At 34.2% G+C, this 20,355-nt stretch overlaps 1 protein-coding gene across 1 annotated transcript in view; it reads left to right on the forward strand.

Moving 5' to 3' along the window:
- The window catches only part of LOC142344126 (uncharacterized), a 37,687-nt gene extending 17,677 nt beyond the window's left edge, over positions 1 to 20,010 (forward strand). The window contains exons 6-10 of the mRNA XM_075395643.1: positions 625 to 894; positions 4,127 to 4,195; positions 6,359 to 6,529; positions 15,001 to 15,160; positions 19,519 to 20,010. Of these exons, the coding sequence (XP_075251758.1) occupies positions 625 to 894; positions 4,127 to 4,195; positions 6,359 to 6,529; positions 15,001 to 15,160; positions 19,519 to 19,941 (1,093 nt within the window). The 3' untranslated portion in view covers positions 19,942 to 20,010. The remainder of the gene's footprint in view (positions 1 to 624; positions 895 to 4,126; positions 4,196 to 6,358; positions 6,530 to 15,000; positions 15,161 to 19,518) is intronic.
- Positions 20,011 to 20,355: the final 345 nt, after the last annotated feature.

The following is a 20,355-nucleotide window of genomic DNA, read 5'->3' on the forward strand; positions in this document are numbered from 1 at the left end:
ACTCTAGTTAACTTGTATGAAATACTTGATCGTAGAACCTGAATGGAATTCTCAGCCACACCAATTACGTAAATATAAATGATAGAAATAACTTTTTGTGTACAAATTGACTAACATGTTGGGCAGAATTGAGTTGAAGCATAGTTGAGCTATCCCAATGTTCGGCAGTATTAATTAGGCATCGAAAGCAATTCTCTAGATGTTTTATACCACCTATCTGTCGATTTCTTGCAGAACGGAAAATTTGAAAGCATATGCTGTATGAAAAAATTTGATTAGGCACAATTTCGCTCTTCGAAAGGTGCTCATCTTCACATAGTCGATAAGTGTACTTTACATGTGAAGTAGCCAAGTTTTAATTGAAAAAAAAAGCTCTTTTTTGTACTCTTCTTAGAGTACGTTTTGCGGATTACGGAAAAACTAAAAGAGTAGTGTTAGAGGTACGTAATGGGCTGTATTAAAGCGCACTGACAAGCCTTCTATATGGCTGGTCTGATGACAGTTAGGCTCGTCCAGTCCCCCATATTGACTTCGGATTGGTAGGTGGCTATGTAAGTCAAGAAATGCCTTTAGACGTATATGTGTGACTGTAATGGGAAAGTTCAGTGTATCTTTATGTTTCAGGGGTCATATGACTACACTGAAACAGAGCTGTGCAGTTAACTACCCGAAAGGCATTTTTAAAAACACAGAAATTCCTTCAACAGAACCCATTCTCAAACTCATCTATTGTCACAAGGACAAAAAGACAGACAAACTGCGATTCTTTGAGAAGGTCGCAGCCATATTTATTCAACACATGACGTGTAAGAGGACTCGAACTGCATTGAACGCAGCGGGCGTTGGCAATAGACAACAGATTATAACTGCCAGTCTGACCAGCCAGTATCAATCGTTAGTTGATTCAATTGTTTGCAAATCGCCTAGCATGGCATAATTTATGGGAGTTATCGATTACGATGGAAAGAGAGACAAAATTCTATTATTCAATTATTTTGCACAAAACTTGTTGATTTTTGCACGGTTAAAAATTCAAGCTGAGCACTCTCGGTATATTCCCCAGTCGATTTAGAATGGTTATCTTTTAAGATTCTCGCAGATTCTGCCAGAATCTTGTAAGGTAACCATTCATTCTGCCAGAATCTTGCAAGATAACCATTCATTCTGCCAGAATCTTGCAAGATAACCATTCATTCTGCCAGAAACTCGCAAGATAACCATTTTTCTGTCAGAAACTTGCAAGATAGCAATTTTTTGCCAAAATCTTACAAGATAATCTTTTCTCTGTCAGAATCCTCTAATATATCCACTTTTTGGCACAAGATCCTACAGGATGAATTGATTAAGGCGAGTAATTCTGACAGCAAGAAATGTGCGCGAAAGCTCTTCTACAGTCCTTCGAAGCTCAAAAAATGGCAAGCCGTGAATAATCGCATTTTTTGGGCATTGGCGAGAAAATTTAAGCGTAAGGAGCTGAATTAAATGACAGGAAGCTGTTTAAGATGCTGAGAATAAAATCACATAATTTTTTTCATAAGAAAAGGTAATCCAGACGTGTAGTTTTGTAAATCATAATAAAGTTGAAGGAAAATAGTTTTTAATTGTAAATTATTTTCTGTGAACAGTTCTCAAAGGCATATTTTAATTTGTTTTCTTCAGATAATTCATATTTCCAGATTCAAAATCTATTTAAAACTATTATTTTTCTAAGAAAATACGCAACTCGGTAAATTTCTGCTCAAAATGAAATGTGCTGCTTGAATGAGAGCCAATAAGAGGACAGCTCGACCGGAGCGAACTTGCAAGAATCTTGCAAGATAACCATTTTTCTGGCAGATCTTGCAAGATAACCATTTTTCTTCCAGATCTTGCAAGATAGGCAGTTTTTGCAAGATTCTGGCAGAATCTTGCAAGATAAACATCTGGTCTCGACTGGGGTTTTATGTAGTTTGAAAAAGTTTGCAACGGAAACAACCTTTTTTTGCCACAAAAATAGTATTATAAAATGTAACGCTATTAAAACTTGACCTACAAATGCTAGAGTTCAACTATTTCTAAAATGAGAAAGGTATGGAACATAAGCTTTAAAGAAGTTTTTCTGTGCTGTTGCCTGTAATTACTGTTCGGAAAAGATCACTGCAATTAAAATAACGCAGAGTGAAGCATTTGAATTCCAGTTGATAATTGTATTAAACTTTTTAAAACTATTTTTAATTCCACATTGTGATTGTTTCTTACGTCATTCGGGCAGGGCGCCGTTTTATCACTTTTTAGGCAATATGTTGTTGTCAATGTAAAATACCTGTCAAGCAAATCTGTTTTACTGCTCAAATATTTTTTTTTTCAATTTTATTAAGTTGAATCCTTTCAACCTTCTTTGTTTTTATCTTCTTCAAAAGACAAGATCGGACATAGAGGAAGCTCCATGTAACTAAAAATTGAAAAAGTGTCTCGTTAATACTTGAAAATATTTTTGATGTCTAATCACTATTCGCAAATCTCGCGTTAATCAAGTTGTATCATTTTTTACTTATATATTTTAATTTCTTAGCTAAACTTTAAATATTTTGTTTACTATGTTTGTTAGTTACTAAAAATATTTTATAATATGCTGCTTTTATCATCCGTTTCTTACAGAACACAACAGTTTTGGAAAAAAAGAATCCCTTCGCTTACACCGTTAATGTTCACGAATCAATAGGGACAAAAAGTTATTCTGTCTAGAGACATTTCTTGGTAACAGAATTTAGAACTAACTTATGAGGTTTGCAATCTCTGACTGGAATATTCTAATGAAAGAGGCAGGGAAAAATGAGAAAAACAATTTTTCTTCAAAGCAGTAAAAATATCTTCCCAAGTCAATTTAGAATGGTTAATCTTTCAAGATTATCATTCATTTCACAAACATGCGATTAATTGGAACCCCTACCCAAACAGGCCCAGCATTAGATCAGCACCTTGTTTTAACTTTCTCCATTGCAAAGATTATAAATGTTTACAACCAATACCCAGTAATTTTTAATTTTTCCGCGCAAAATGAAGAATATAATAAATGAAAGGAAAGGGCATATATGAATATTATTACTGAAATGAGAAAAAATGAAAGCAATTGATAGTAACAAATATTATTATAAAAAAATATAGTCGCTTAAAAAATATATATCAGTGTAATTTTGTTAAAATTGAGATTGACAATTGTAATTTTGGAGATCCCGATTGTTCAATAATTTTGTTAAAAATTCTATTTTATAGTGCTCAACGGATCAGTGAAAAGATTAAGTTGCTGGCTGAATTTAAATTTTTCTTTTGTATAGCACATTTATCTAATTCAATTTTATTTCAAACTCTCTATTAAACGAGACGCAACCATATCTTAGATAAAATTCTGCACAAAATGCAATATAATGCTCCTATAGCAACCAATGAGAGCAGAGCTCGACCGAAGGGATCTTGCAAGGATCTGGCAAGATAACCATTCATCATGCAAAAACTTACAAAAAAGCCATCGTCTTGCAAGATCTTGCAAGAAATACCAGTTTGTGAGAATCCTTCTACATCTCAGAAGATAAACAGATGATGTCGTCTAAGGCTGCTTCCAATTTTTATCAAATCACTATTTTGGAATTGTGGCAATTCTTCAATTTTTAATAACAAAAAATGACAATATGATGGATTAACATTTGAATTTGTTTTATGTCAACTTTAACGTTCAATGGTTTTTGCCTATGCTAATTAATTTTAACGTTAATTCCGTATTTTGTTTCAATTCATTATTTATTGCTCTACCTCGTCCTTTCGGGCGCCTCTTCTCGTAAAAATCATAATCATTGACGAAATTTTAAACGAAATCAATTAAAAATCTTATTGTGCTTTTGAATATTTTTCTGCTCAATTTGTCGACTCATTAATCTCGGAGGACTTCCAAATTCAGTTCTATTGGGTTGACTATTTTGTAAGAGTTAGCTCAAAAAATTTGCAAATTGGGAATGCTAAGCACTGACGTGCATAATCTTTATCTTTTAGTTTTTTGTTTTCTATTTTAATTTGATTTTATTTAGACAGATATCGCCATGAGAATGTTAAAGATTTTATTTTCATTTTAATAATCAATATTTGGTTGTTTAAGAATATCTGGTTTATATGCGCCCGACAGTACACCAAAGATGGCGAAGTACGAGTTCAGGAGCCTAATCAGGTGAGTTTTATAAGAAACAAAACTGATATTACCAGCCTTTTTGTTGTCAACAAGTCCGCATAAATAAATCTGAATTACCTTCCTGGGTCGAGGTTTGGTTGAAAAATAATATAAGAATTGTGATGAATACAGGTGAAAAAAATTAATTTTCGCCGCAAAGCGCCCGCATCTTTTTGCGATGAATGCGTTGAAAGCGGTAAATTTTTGTAAGATTTGTAGTTTTTAGCGGTGAATTTTTGCAAAATTTGCGATATTTATTGGTGAAATTTTTTTACAGCATTCACCGGATTTCTTACAAAAAAGAAGCTTGCGCACACGAGTTCGAACCTCTCGTCTCCTGCATGTCAACAACTTCTTATTCCACTGCGCCATCTGTCACTTTATTCACATTTCTTGTGAATTTTAATCAGATTCAAAAAACGTTATGAAAACAAATCCGTTGAAATTTTGTAAGATTTGCGCTTTTTAGCGATAAGTTTTTCATTTCACCGCTTAAGCGGTGAAAAAATTTATATCACCGCTACCACAGGGAAGCGTTGAAAATAAAAAATTCACCGCTAAAATCCGCAAATCATAAAAAATTTTAAAATATACACTAATTCTTAGCGGTGAATTTTTGTAAGATTTGCGATTCTTAGCGTTGAATTATTTCCTCTTCACCGCATTCATCGCTTTCAACGCTAAAAATCGCAATTCTTACATCTTTTCACCGCAAATCTTACATTTTCTAGCGATTTTTAGCGTTGACACCTCGACCCGGGTCTATTTGACGCCCTCCCACTCCAGCAGAGTGGACCCTAACACACGCCTATATTCAAATGCGTTCAAATGTATGACCTACAATATTTACCTAATGACACATATTTTTAACTGGATAATGAGGCGCATGCGTAATGAGGGGTATTAACAGTAAGTTTAAACCTATTAAAAGCGATTTAATATCTGAAGTACGCTGAGTTTTGACAAGAGTAAGGAAATATTTGAAAAATTTATTCAACTATTCAAAAGAAATATTTTAAGCAAGAGAGGATGAGCCATTTAAACTATCTTATCAAATGTGCATCAAGAAAGACCTATTAGAAAAACCTATTGTCAATTTTTGAGTACATTAATCAATAAACGTAGTAATAAAGCGTATTAAAGTAGTTGAGATATCATTAAGAAGCATTTGGCAGAACGCGATTGACTATTTGTTTCGGCAAGAACCATCAGACGGTTTAAACATTTTGGATCAAGTTGAATAATATAATAACTATGAATCAATAAAAACAATGAATTAGTTTTCAGAATCTAAGGACGTTCTATTCATTCAATTTTTACATATCGCCCAGATCAGACAAGGCATCAGTCGGCTTCAAAAAATCCCAGTCAAGTGATGCCTTGAATTAGCCCAAAGATATTTAGCAAGAATGACCTCTTCAAGTTTAACATTTCACGAAGTTTAGAAAATTAATTGTAATTACAGGAAATTGCAAAAAATACTAAAGAGTCAGGGTCTATGTGGGTATAACAGTGCGCCCTGACTTTTGTCTCGTCAGATTACGAGTCGCAGATAAAGCAAATCTTGTAGTTGGGATTTAAACTGATCATACTATTTTTCATGCAAAAATTTTTAATCAAAAACGAAGACCCGTGCCGATGATTTACCCCCAATATATGGAGGAAAACTGTAAAGAGTGTGAAGACAAAATTTTTTTCTGCTGAATTAGTGGTGGAAGAGTGTAATTGAAATAGTGTAAAAAGTAAAAGTGGAAGGAGGTAGTGAGGATTGATCCCTTTCGTCCTTCAGATTATTCCCGAGTCGTTACTCTCAGTTTGTACATTAACCATGGCACCCACTGATGGTAATATTAGACATTTCAATTTGGTTATAATGGTAATTGTGTAAGAGTCTATTTTTTATGTGTAAGAGTCTAATTGTTTGAGAGTCTATCAGTCCCCCTTACACCCTAATCAGACAGTGTAAACTAGACAGTGTAAATTCGGACATGAACAGAGTACTGGCCATCAACAAAATGCAGAACGTCTGTAGGCTGATTCAGCGCTGATTTGCTTTCTCACAAAATTCCGGGTGCAGCTAGATTCACAATTACACTTAAATTGTCTTTGAGACACCCGAAATTTTTACATCGTTATTGTCACCGAATTTGCTTATTTTTGCAGCAAAGTGGGTCTGACGCACAAGAAGTACGCTGAGAGGTCGGCTGACCTTGACTTATTCTATTCTAAGCACGCAGTGAGATGGGCCAAACACCACCACCTCCTTTTCTCAAAGGAAAACACCCTCATGTCATTCAACGCATTCCTCGATGCTTGGGTAGAGATTGCTATCGAGTTAGTATGAACTTGTCTAGCTTCATGTTTCAGTTTCTAAGTGAAGTCAGTTATTTTGGATTGTGGGATCATATGATCATAAGATCAAAGGGGTCAACACGGAAAGTTTGAAAAAATTTGAAATACAAAAAAAATGTTTTGTTTACATTTTCATTTTACTTCAACTCTTGGCCAACCGAAAAAGTACACTTAGACAGCTTATCAGCATAAGCACGAGTTTGACATAAAGAGGACTACAAAATGTGAAGCTTGTGAAAAGAAAAACAACTTTTTTGCAGAGGGCGGTACAATCGGTCCTAACTTTTTGTTACTATGACTTTATTTCTTTATTTCTTTTTTCTAGATTTTTCCAGACAAAACGCAGAAAAAAGTCTCATTTGCTCTCATGTTTATTTTTTCATCGTTTTTTAGAATTTTTATTCAGAAATATTCTAGTACAGTAATACAATATTAAGCGGATTTTGCGGTCGATATGGCGTGAAACGAATCAAGTTCAGATATAGACCAAACAACTACGTATTTTATAATTTTATGTAATCTTATCCACCAAATTTTCCCTCGTCTAGTTAGTCGAGGCATAGTGGCTGGTTTTTGCCTTTTCTGTTCCGTCTGGTCATGGCTGTCTGAAATTGTACAAATCACTACAACCAATATTCGCACTGTTTGCAACGTAAACTTTCTCTGAGCATCTGAACATTTTGAAATGATTGTGGGGAAAGCGCCAATCCTTTATTCTACCATCCCACCTGATTTTTTCCCTTATTACAGTCCAAATGTTTCTAATCGATGTGTCACGCATGGTCCACTATTTCAGAAATTGATTATTTAAAATAAATGACGCAAGACCTTTCGGTTTTTCCTTCAGTTGCGTCAGTGTTCGATTTTCAATCGTATCAAACACTTCGGTGTGTTCGGTTTTCAGACCTAAAGAGTTTACTGTACCTCAGGTTTAAAATTTAGGAAGTCAATGGCCTGTTTCCTTGCAAACTTAAGAAAATTGTAAGTAAGTTTGGTTTTTGATTGTCAGAAACTGTCGGTGCGTTCAATTTCATTCACTGTGTTCATTAGCACGATCATATCCAAACTCCTTGTGTGTAAACCATTGCGTTGAATCCCCCTCAATGTTCGACAAGTTTTTTGCTCCGACCAGCTGCTCCGAGTTTAGTGGGGAGAGGAACTGTATAATCAAATGTGTTTTTTTTGTTAAGTCAATTTTAGCCGATCGACATAAGCATCGTACAGAGTTGTGAGCGGTATCACTACAAAACCCGTTTGGCGTAGAATATAGATTTAAAAAGATTCGTTTGTATTTTCATTTTCGCTTGTCGTGGTTTAAAGTTTTGTGAATAGTAGACTATATTCCCTTGTTTTTATTCACATTTCTGTATTTTTGACCACATTTTTGTCAAAATATGTTAAAATTTTACGGTGGTGTTATCGATTTTGTCTTTTAAATAAAGGAGGGTTTTAAATAAAGAAGCAGGCACTTAAAACTTCCACTGCCTTATTTGTACTCCCACTGGCTTTATGAGTCTTCTAGAACTATAATTCTGCGAGGTTTCGCAATTTTGAACTCGATAGTTATTCAAATTGCATTATACATTTTTTGATTTACTGAAAAAAGTTTTTTCACAAAAATTGATCTCCTTCGCAACCATTTGAACAATTGAGTTTATTCGTAGACACACAGCAACATCAGTGCTGATTCTGATCTCAGTATGTTTCAGTTATGGTAAATTTTTTTTTGTATTTTAATGGGTCATGACATTTTTCAAAATATTTCCGAATTTTTGTTTTTTTTATGTAAACTACTTTCAAAATTTTCAGACCAGGGCTCAATTATTTATAGATGTATTTAAAAAAAACTCACGCTCAACCAATATAAATTACGGTTTCAGAGTTAGGCTCTTGGTTTTTATGGCTTTGATCATTCGTTTTCATAAATATCTATGGATTTCTTATGTTTTGCTTTTATTCGTCATGGTTTTGTAGTCCAATGAATTAGTCTCCCCGATCAAATATCCAGGCTTTATTAGGTGGTTTATATAACCTAGAAAATGCTTTCAATTGCTATCTAATGTCCGTATGACTCTGAACGTGTTTGTTTTAAGAAAACCTCCGTGAATTTTGTAACTTTGCCATTATTTTATCTTACTTCTCTCAACTTGTGGCGTAGTCTCAGTAAAAACACGCGGAAAAAAGTTCATTTTGTTTTCTTGTCGAATCTGAATTACCACATTATTGACAGGTCAAATTATTGAAGGAAAGCAAAGTTGTAAAATACACTAAAAGGCATATCTGAATATATTAATGGTTTCTGTTGAATAGTTTTTTATAGTTTAAATTTTTGGGCTGAGACACAGGTCTATCGAAAAAGTTATTGGATTTTTTTCTTCTTGCCTTTTTTCTTTTTTGTTTTCATACGATATATTCTTGTTAATGATTGGTCTCAGTTGCTTTACCAGGATATTTAATTGAAACTATTTTAAGATTTCATTTTATAGCTACTTATTTTAATGACATTCAAAGTATGAATGACATTTTTTAAAAAAAGAGTCCTTTTTGCCTGTCTTATTCTCCTTCTCAATTTTGTCACCATGTATGTCGGTCTATTTAATGGAAACTTTCCACTAGTTTTGTCGATTCAAACATAATTTTCAATGTTGTTTACATGTTTTTACTGGTTGCTTCGACCACTTATTTTCATTAAAAAATTTGTCTAGTGTTCAATTTTTTGGTTTCTAATTGTTGTCATAGTTTTTATATTTAAAAAAATCCTTTGATGTTCAGATTAAAGCAATTGAATAATTACAGATCTCGCAGATAATATCTTATATTTCTAGTGCCTTGAGCAGTAGCGTGTCGTTAAATTGTTTGTGAATCTTTGGCTTCTTCCTGTATTCGTTATTGTCTTGTAGTCTCGTGACTTAGTCTCATTAAAAAGAACCCTAATGAACTTCCTGAGGTGCTGCGACTTATCCAACTTCCTTTTTTTTTAAATCTTATGTCTGTTATGATTTTTGAAATTAATTGTTTTCAAAAACACATATAATTTTTTGAGCTTCGGCCTTATCTTTAAGTTGTTTTTTGGTCAATTTGTAGCTTAGTTGCTGTAGCGACAGGTCACAACTTGTTTCAAGTGAGCAAAAATTTAATCTTTTTAACGGTTTTAGTTTCAAGCATTTGTTTGTAGGCTTTTGTTTTACTGCTACTGCGAGATTTCGTAAAACGTCTGCTATATTCTGTCTATATTCGAAGGTTTTATAGAATTTTTGTTCTATTTATTCACTTAGAACTTTAATAGTAGGTGCCCTTGGCAAGGAAAGATTTCTCTATTGAAGCTGATGGTCTTAATTGCTTCACTGCCGTTTTGCGCAAAGATTCTATGAATTTTTATTTTGGTTTTTTTTGAAGTCGAATGCCGTAAATTGAAAAATGATCGGTCTCAATTGCCTCCTAGCGAGATATCAGTGAACGTCTTAGTGCTTTCAGTTAATATCTAATGATATTAAACGCTTTATAATTAATTGATTTCAAAAATAGAAATGTATTTAAGAAGTTCAAAACTTTTTGATTTTTTGTCGACCTGTTACCCAGTAGCATTGAGGACAGGTCCTATATCTTTTCAAATGAAGTATGGGTTATTCTTATGTTCAGATTTTATGTGGTGCGAGTTTGATCCTGTTAATTTTGGCCTTTAATTTACACATCGAATTTCGGTCGTAATTATTTTTTGTTATTTGATTTTTTTAATTGTCTTTTCTAGTAGTCCTATTTACAAAAAACTTTATCGGTCCTCTATATTGGCATAATTGTCTTTAATTAGTGGTTTTTCGAACGATATGCATGTTTTTAAAAATTTTCTATCATTTTATTATTTGGTAGCCAATAAAATCGTTTTTGAGTTCAGATTTTATTCAGATATTAGTAGCTCTCTCTTCAACTTGTTTTGTCAAAGAATAAAACAAAAAAATACAACAAAAAATTCGCGCATTTCTTTTATAAACTTGATCTCATTATCAAGTACATTTATCAACAGAGAACTCAAGTTTTGTGTTAAGGAACCAACAATTTCTTTATTTTTACATATGGACAAATTATTTCATATTGAACAGAGGTACGAATTGTTTTCTACAGTTCTCAAGCCAAGCATACCGGCGCTTTTTAAAAGCAAAAAATTCGAAGATGCGGAACTGAGAATTTTTCAGATTTCAAAGAAGAAAACATGGAAGAAAGCATATGGAGAAGATATGGAAGAAAACAAAGGCAAGATTTTAAAGAAGAAAACGTGTGATAAATATACATAAGGTCTTTTTGTTTGTTCTTCTGGACTGAGGTTCTGTGATCAGGAAAAAAAGAAAATTGAATGCTCTTGAAGCTCAAGCTTCAATATTTCAATGATTCTTAAATTGAGTTTCTTTGCATGGTCTAATTTCTAATTTAAACTAATATGTTCCCACGCTAATTTACCACTGAGATCAAAGTCTGTAAATTCACAATTGTCGAATCAATCTTATAAGCAAACTGGTCAATAAATGCTTTTTTCGAATTTTAAGAAAATTATCGACGCAAATTGAAAATTGAATGCTTTTTAACGAATTTTATGAAATATATTGATATGCATAATGAAACCGCAAATGCAGCCCTGAAATGGTTCGACTGATTTGTCCCTTGAGGAGTTTGATGACTTTCAACTTCTGATCTCAAGGGCTATATACTTTTTAGCTTGAATTCCAAAAAAAACGAATTTTAAAAAAAGTGATCTTGCGTTACGTTCAAAACAACTCTGTTCGCAAAGTTTTGAACTGAATTTCACAAAAAGAACCCCTGTGGCGAAATTTTTGATATTTAAATATAAGAAAACGTCGATATTGTTGTATTTTTTCTAGCCACAAACGACGAAATTTCCTACAATTTTTTCGTCGGTGTCGTCATTTTTTTCGGTATTTAACATAAGAAAGATTCAGCATTGTCGTTTTTAACTGTAAGCCGGATGCGGCACCGTAGTTTTCAAACCTATGAGCGATTCGGTATCGTCATTTTTCAAATTAAGTGAGATTCGTATCTTTAGAAAAACACCCGGATTTTTTAAACTCCGGGTCTGAAAAGCAGATTAGTCCAGCAGACCGAACAATGAAAACGATTGGCACTGGGCATTTTGAAACGCAACCAAATGTCAACAACTCTGCTTTCAAAAAAAAGAAGTAGTGGCAAAACTCAGTGAATGCGAATAAATCAACAGAATTCTCATCAGAGTTCAACAAGGATGTTACCCTTTTGAATTCAAAATTAACCAGGAATTATACTCATTCTTTTATTTTTGCGAATGTGCTATGAAGAATTTTTAATGAAAGTCCATATTCTCTCAGATTTTTTATCTAAGAAGAACACTTGAAACTCCTGCAAAAAAACCGAATCATAACGTTTTTCTTCATTATATGCAGACAAAAAAAAACAAATTTTCTTATGGAAAAAACGACAATTTCTCTCATGTAAAGCATAACATACCGACGATCTCTTACCGTTAAATACTGAACATACCGATTCTTCCAAAACCCAACATACTGAATCTCTCTTGCGTCCAAAACGACCATACCGAATCTTTCTTACGTTTGAAACTGATAATGCAGAACAAACCAAACATACGAAGCTTTCGTACAACTGAAACCGAAGACGCCGAAGATTTCTAACAAAATTTTTGCCGTTTTTGGTCGGTCTTCTCAACTAGGGAATAACTAAATTCCGAATTGTGTGTTGTTAAATTTCAAAATTTGTGTTTCTAATTTCTAAAATGTCGTTATAAATATTCAACAGTATATGTAAATAATTCAAGAATGTGTGTTCATAAATATGACGATTTCTTAACTGATTGTGCACTAATTGTGCTTTACTGAAATTTGATTAGGGAATCGCTAACATGTGAGTTTCAATGGCTATTAAATTTGAATTAAAACGATAAGAATTGTCATACTTAGTTCAAATTTGGTTAACTGTTTTTCACATCCAAAAAAAGATTGGGCAAAAGAAGACTTTTTTTTCGATAAACTTGCCCACTATAGATTGCAGAGGAAATAGATAAAACTTTATTAAATTAAATATTTTTGTTCTGAAAAAGTCTTTACTTTCTGTTCGCCAAGGAATCTTTCAGAAAGTATCTTGATCTAGCAACAACTGAGCACCAAGGAGATCAATAGTTTGATTCCAATTTCAATAGTAGTTTCAACAAAATTGTTTGAATATCAGATTGTCTGATGAAATAATTTCATCAAAAGCAAATTGTAGGAAACTGATTATTTCTGTGGTTTCTGGACACCTACAAGAGCTAATTTTCAAGTTACGCGATTTTGTACTTTGGGACTGCTTATGAACACGACAGAAAAAAGACATTTGACAGAATTGCCCATTTCTTCTTGACGGAAAGCTGAAACATTTACCTTGACGGAAAGCTGAAACATTTAAAAGTTTTGAAGTTTTGCTTTACTTTTATAAGTATTTCTTTTAAAATTAATTTACGGACAAATTCGTGGAATAACATTACATATATGCCCGTACCTTGCTTGCAGCAAAAATCATCGCTGAATCATTGAAAATTGCAGTCTGTTTTTTTGGCTAACCATTACTATGTTCATGTCACTTTTGGGAAATTACAGATAAAATTTCATAGTAAATACTACGAGCATGAAAAAGTTTTACTGTTGACTCTATTTGCAGGGGTAAATTACGGCTTAGTTTTATCTGCCAATGAATAATTCCCGCCTGAATGATATCTGCGCATGAATAATTGCCGGCTATGCTTTGTCTGTGTATAAGTAATTACCGCCTAATTTTGGTCTGCACACAAGTAATTACTGCCAAAACTCGCTCTGCACATTTTGTTAATTCATGCTTAATTGCTGCCTAAATATTGCCGCTTTTTGATCTGGTAGGGGTTTAAGTGGTTGTTTCATGCTGCTCGGTCAAATAAATTGCTCCCTCTCTCATGCAAAAAAAAATAAGCTCTGGTAAATTGTTTGAATTTATAAACGCATGATTATAAATACATGTCATATTGTTTGAATTTATAAACGCATGAATTTATAAATACGGAATATATAAATATGGAATATGGAATTAATGTCCATTTAATTAATGTCCCTTGCATTAAATAGTTTAAATGTCCCCACTCTTTCCCTTCTTTCTGTAATTGTTCAGGTCATATTCTGCATGTAAATCAACTTCGCCTGGCACAGGTGATCTTTTCCCAACATTTGCCGCAGGCAGCTCCAAGCGCCATCATCATGCGCCATCTTCTCGAATCGAACGGGAAAGATGTCAAACGTCACAGACGTCACACGGAACATTAACACAAACTCAGAACATCAAAACATGAATCTGAAATGGTAAAACAAAGCAGCAGAACCTGGAGTCCATTAAATAAAATGAATTAAACAAAAAGTAGGTTCTAAGGGGAAAACAAATTTGTCAGAAGAACTGATTTAGCGTTTACTTGAAACTCTGGTCAAAAGTGAGCTACAAAGTTTGTGAAAATTAACTCTGACCCATGAATTTACCTTTATACTCTTGGTGTGCGTGGGCGATAGGTGATAATAATCACCCACTTTGGGGCTTTAGTTACCAGAAAATTGAGATCCAACGCGGAATTTAGCAACCAAAAAAAGGAATTAATTGAGTTACAATCGAATTCGGAACTAAGGCTGCGAGGTTCTCAGCCTGAATTCCGCAATTCATACATACACTTGTTAATTTCACGCACATCAGTTAACAAATTCCCTTCAAAATAGCGTGGCTTTTGATTGTGAGCGAGTTCCGCGAAATTCTTGTAAATCGTACATAGCAAAATGGAATTGATTACATATTCGGTCAAAATTGACTAATGCAATGCAGGTCTGCCTTTGCAATGTCATTCAGTTCGCACGGTATTGAATCATTTGGCCGGTTTTCTGTCTGCCTTGTTTGATCATTGCCAATTTTTCCTGAACCAATTTTTGCAGATTTTTACCACCTCCCCTCGTGTATTGCTCAATTTAGGAATATTTCTTTCTCATTTCAACGCTTGGAGAGAAGCATTTTAGAAAAGATGTCTTATTAATGAATTGTGTTGGGATGGGGGGATGCTTAGGACGATTTTGATTCTGTACTATTAAAGTAAAATTAAATTTGATTCGTTTTGTTTCGCTTGTTTGTTGCTATAAAAGGTTTTGGGAAGTCGACTACTTCCGTCAGGTTTTGACCATAATTGTGTTTTCGTTTTACCGGCTTTTTCGTCGAAATCGATCAAAAGTCAACTTGTCCTTGACATGTCTCGTACACTTCGTATCTGCAAACTTCGATAAGTTTTACATTATATAAAAAATTGAGCATAATTCTGGTGGGTTTCCTCTAAGCGCCTTAGAATTCAAGAAATTGAGAGCCATGCCAATTTATGAATGCCAATGAGAGGATAATGAATTAAGTAACAATTCTCTGTTCAGCTGTTGCCTAAAAGAGTCCAACGTTTATCTCAAGTTGAACGCCCTGACCAATCACACGCGGAAGATGTTGGGCATAGATGACAATTTCGCGAGTAAAGTGATCCCAAAGCCACCCTCACTGCCACTTCTTCCACTGCAAGAAGAACAACCCAATCCGGAGGTAAAAATTCCACTATTCAACACCTGAGATAGATATCCACCCAGAGGTAAAAATGTACACACTCAAAAAGTTCAGGTAAATTTACCTGAAAAAACACCTGAATTTACTTAAGCCGTTCTCACCTGAACTAAACCTGAACATGCCCGAATATTACCTGAAATTTACCGCATAATGAACAAAAATTACCGATATATCGCACAATGAAAATGCAATAAACGCACCAACCCAAAGATAACCAATGCACCCCAAAGGTACAAAAATGGTTTACAAAATCGACAAAATTACGAATAATTACAAAAAGCGCCATCTCTTAGCAATAACTTTTCAATCGTTTATGATGACTCTGCATAAAATTTTCAGCTCGTGACCAGTTAGTTACAACCTCCGAAGTGTTTCGGTACGTTCGAGAGTCAATTGGGCCAAATTAAGCCTGTGTATATTGAATGCATATTTGCATCATGAATTTATATTTGCAGCATTTTGAAAATCACATTTCATTATGATTAAAAATTTATTTAAATTAAGCTCAAAATATTGAGCTTAATTTAAAATATCTATTTAATTTTAAGCTCAAAAAGATTGCTAATTAGTTTTCTACCCCGAGCTTCTTATTCTAAAATGAGCGCAGAAATCAATGGTTTGTCCAGTGAATCGAATCTTGATACACTTTGATGACATGTATGATTTTGACATCTCTTGCAAAAATTAAAACATCTTGCCAAGAACTTGAATTACAAACTTTTCGGTGGGGGAATTTAGTGGGGGCCCGGTGGCGGTCTCGTGTACGGTGAGTACATTCCGAGCTTGATTCTATTAAAATTTTCTTATTCCAGCAAAAGGTAGTTTCAATTGTTGGTAAATAAACTAACGGGAGCTAAATTTTCCTATATGTTGTGATATTTTTAAAAACTTCGACATTTGGTGATTCATCATGTGAATTTCCGCAAAATATTCTTCAAAGGTGCTTTACAATTCTTAGAGTATAGTATGTCCTGTCATTTCTTGGTTAGACTTTCTTGGTCAAGATATTGTTTATTGATACCGATGGAAAGACCTTAGAAGTTCATACAAAACTTATTGATTTCATGAGAACTGCCATGTGAAGATCATGGCAAGATTTATGACGTTTTAGTGAGTTTCTTATCAAGTTGTATAGAGTTTCGTTTCGCTGTGTCATGATTTAATTTATCCTGCAAAATTTTTAACCAGTTAAGCCATTACCTACCCGGGTCGCTCATCATAGAAGTTTCTCAGGAGTCTTACTAGGTCACATATGATTTGCATAAATTATTAGATGCCACACAAGGATCAAACAAAAAATTTTACTGTTCAAAACCAACAAATTAAGCCAGTATTATTATTAACAAAGATAATAGACCAACAAAAATTCAAAGGCTCTTTGTCGTACTAGGTCATATATATATAACTTCTCAGTAATCATACAAGGATAATTTTCATCTGAATTTAGTTAGAAATTTTTTGAAAGCGAAAAACAATCATTCCCGACCCAAATTTGAGAAAGAAGAGACATTCAAAAAATTGCTTTACGAATACTCCAACGTCTTTGTCATCCATCATTTGTATCATTTGTAATGAAAATTTTTGTGAAATTCAGCTGATAAAGTTTTCACCGATTAAAAATATTTTTGTGAATTCCAATTGCAAGGATATTTCAAAAAAGAAATAATTTTTTCCATTTTTTCTGCTCTTTTTGGTCATTTTTTCCGTTTTCGAGTAATTGCGCCAGATAGAACCTTCTAATGGATCTTAAAGCAAAAATATTTTAAGATTCTTGCAGTTTATTGTTAGAGTTATATATTAACATGTTTGAAACAATACTCTAGCCAATAACTGAGCATCTATAAATGAGGTGGTGAGGACAAATATGATTCAGCCTTAGGTTTATATGTAAACATATAAGACGGCATCATATTTGTCATCACCGCCTTGAACCACTTTAATTGTGTGGACGATGCCTGAAAAACACAAAATAATAATGTAATGTATGCATGAAAATGCATTGAACTTATACCTGCATCATTCTTACATGATGATGGCGTAGACTGAAGACTTTAAATGATAGCAAGTTCTGCGAGCCGTTCATTCAATAATTTGCAAGATATTCTCATGATTTTCTGTAGCATAACAATTGTCCCGTCAACAACCGTAAATTGTGAGTACGCCAAAAATTCTACTTTCAAAGCACCTTTTGCTATTTTCGAATTGGTATTTTGGTTACATGATAATTTACTCAATTATCTGATGTTGGATTTCGATATTTTCATATGAAGTCCGACGGTCCTAGTTAATTATATAACCATTTATAATCCCATGTTTGATTGTGATACCATCAAATTAAGTCCAAGCGGCCATTTAACTATATAGCCGGCTTAATAGTCATTCTGGTAATTTTAACAATCGGGTAATTTATTGTTGCCATGGGGTATAATATCATTGGGTAAAACGGCAGGTTGGGCATAATGGCATTGGGTAGAATGGTATTGTTGAAATGTAATTGGGTACATTGTCCTGACACCGTTATTTCTTACTTGCTTTTTCTTTACAATTGCTCACCTGCCCAAGTGGTGTAATTCAGGAAACTTCACTCAGTTACCTCAAATTGTGTTTCGCAAATATTCTTCATGAAAAGTTCTTTTGAAAATTCGTAAGTGATTGCATAAAACATCAGTGCCGAAATTAATCGCAGATTCAGAAGGTTAGTTAAAATTCAGCACTGATCAATAAAATGGCTCTTGGGAACATCAGCTTTCCAAGTTGATTCTAGAGTGATGATTGAAAAATTAATTTAATTCAAGAAATCAACTTTAAGCCAATTGAATCTGTCTTCACTAATGTCCACAAAAGCATATAATTAGGAGCAAAAGTCTACGGCAGTATAATGCGCATCAAAGCATTGATTAAAAAGAATTTTTGGGTTTCAAAAAATCGACATTATTGTAAGTTAGGGTCTCTTCTGCTTCCGTTTCCTAACTTAAGATTTACGAATTAGTCCGATGTCGTTGGGGACTTGTTCCGATGACTGGTTCCGATGACTGGTTCATGTATGCTTATCAAAACATACATGGGTGTGGTTAGGGGCTGGTTGCAAACAGTTTTTTGTCTGGCTCGTGAAGTTAAACAGTTTTTGAGAGCCGAGTCCCAAGCTGACTCCTTTTTAGTTGCCAAATAATACTGTCATCCACTGCGCTTAAAATAAAATGCTGCAATTTAGTTTGAGCATTCTTTAATCCCGGGTCGAGGTGTCACCGCCATTCAACGCAAAATTATGTAAGATAAGCGGTTAATGCGGAAATTTTTGTAAGATAAGCGGTGAATGCGGTGAAATTACATAAATCCGGCGGTGAATGCGGTGAAAAAAAACTTTATCGCCCGGTAACGCTGAATTTACATAATTTAACCGCTGAATTTAGCGGTGAAATTACATAAATTCACTGCTTCGAAAAAAAGTGTCCAAATTTTGTAAGATAAGCGGTGAATGCGGTGAAATTACATAAATCCGGCGGTGAATGCGGTGAAAAAAAACTTTATCGCCTGGTAACGCTGAATTTACATAATTTAACCGCTGAATTTAGCGGTGAAATTACATAAATTCACTGCTTCGAAAAAAAGTGTCCAAATTTTGTAAGATAAGCGGTGAATGCGGTGAAATTACATAAATTCACCGCTCAACTTAGTGGTGAACTTACATAAATTCACCGCTTAGAAAAAATTGTTAAAGATGTTTGAGATCAGCAAAGAATGCGGTGAAATTAATGGTGAGTTTGAAAGGAATTGTTAGATTTGCCTTCCCACTAAAACTACCCCTTAACCTTACATCTTTTTGACACTTTTTCTAAGCGGTGAATTTATGTAAATTCACCACTAGAGTAAGCGGTGAACTTACAAAAATTCACCACATTTCACCGCTAAAATATGTAATTTCACCGCTAAAAATTGCAATTCTTACAAAAATTCACCGCGCATGTTTTGCAGAAAGTAGAGTGAATTCGATTTATATTCAAACAAAAAATAATAGAATTTAGTGAGAGATGGCGCAGTGGAAGAAGAAGTGGATGACATGCAGGAGGTGAGAGGTTCGGACCCTTGTAAGGGCGGTGAAATTACATATTTTAGCGGTGAATTGTGGTGAATTTTTGTAAGATCACCGCTTAGTCTAGCGGTGAACTTGCATAATTTCACCGCATTTCACCGCAAAATTATGTACGAAATTTGCGGTGAAAAAACTAACTTTTCGCCGCTTATCTTACATATTTTTGCATTTTTTTCGCGACCCGGGATTTACCAACTATCGGAATATGAAATTGACGTTAGTAAGACTGCTGCCTATATGATTTCAGAATGAGCACTCCTCGCACAACGACAAGGAAAACCAGAATTCGCAAAGCCTCAAAACTTCCACCAATAAAAGAACAAACATTGTACAGATTTCCTCCAAAGTCAGCCAAAAATTGAAGCGTGAAAATACGACAGGAAGCATGAAGGACGACAAACCCAAGGTCAAAGGGCCACTCACCCGTAGCAGCACTCTTTTGTTAATTGACGAAGACGAATTCAGCGACAGTCAAGCACCCAAACTTGGACCACGTGAAAAGTCAGCGTTATTTATGTCCGAGAAACCAGGTGGTTATAACATCACCAGACAGGGCAGTTTTGTTGGTCCACCGGGCGCTATGACATCCGGGAGGTCTGCCGAAAGAAGAGGCAATGTGTTGCCACCCGTCTTGCCCAGCCAGAAAAGTTTTGCTCCTGCTTGGCGGTAAAATTGTGTACAGCTTTATAATTTGGTCAAGACTTTCTCTTCTCATAGATAAATTTAAAGTTTGTTTTAACTTTTCTGAAAACTTAGATAACGAGCTATCATTGCCCTCTCTTGATTTTTTTTACAATCCAAAAGATTTGGATTGATTGGGGCGCTGTATTTTATCTTCAGATCTGTTCACACAATTGCGAATTTTTGATGATATCAATCGAAAGTCAAATTAGAGTGTTGTTTTTTGTCATGCTGTTGTTGTAAAATGAGCAGAAAACGAGTAGATTTGAACCTTTTTTTTCTCAGACTGCCTGTAAAGTTGAGTGAGAAGTTTTTGTTTTAACAAAATTTCGGTTTTTGATAGGACGTTTTTTTTTGCGCGTGTAGCAATATGATTTTTTTATCATTATTTTCCTTCTTCATT

The sequence above is a fragment of the Convolutriloba macropyga genome, chromosome 8 (assembly GCF_964194025.1).
Source record: "Convolutriloba macropyga chromosome 8, txConMacr16.3, whole genome shotgun sequence".
NCBI lineage: Eukaryota > Metazoa > Xenacoelomorpha > Acoela > Convolutidae > Convolutriloba > Convolutriloba macropyga.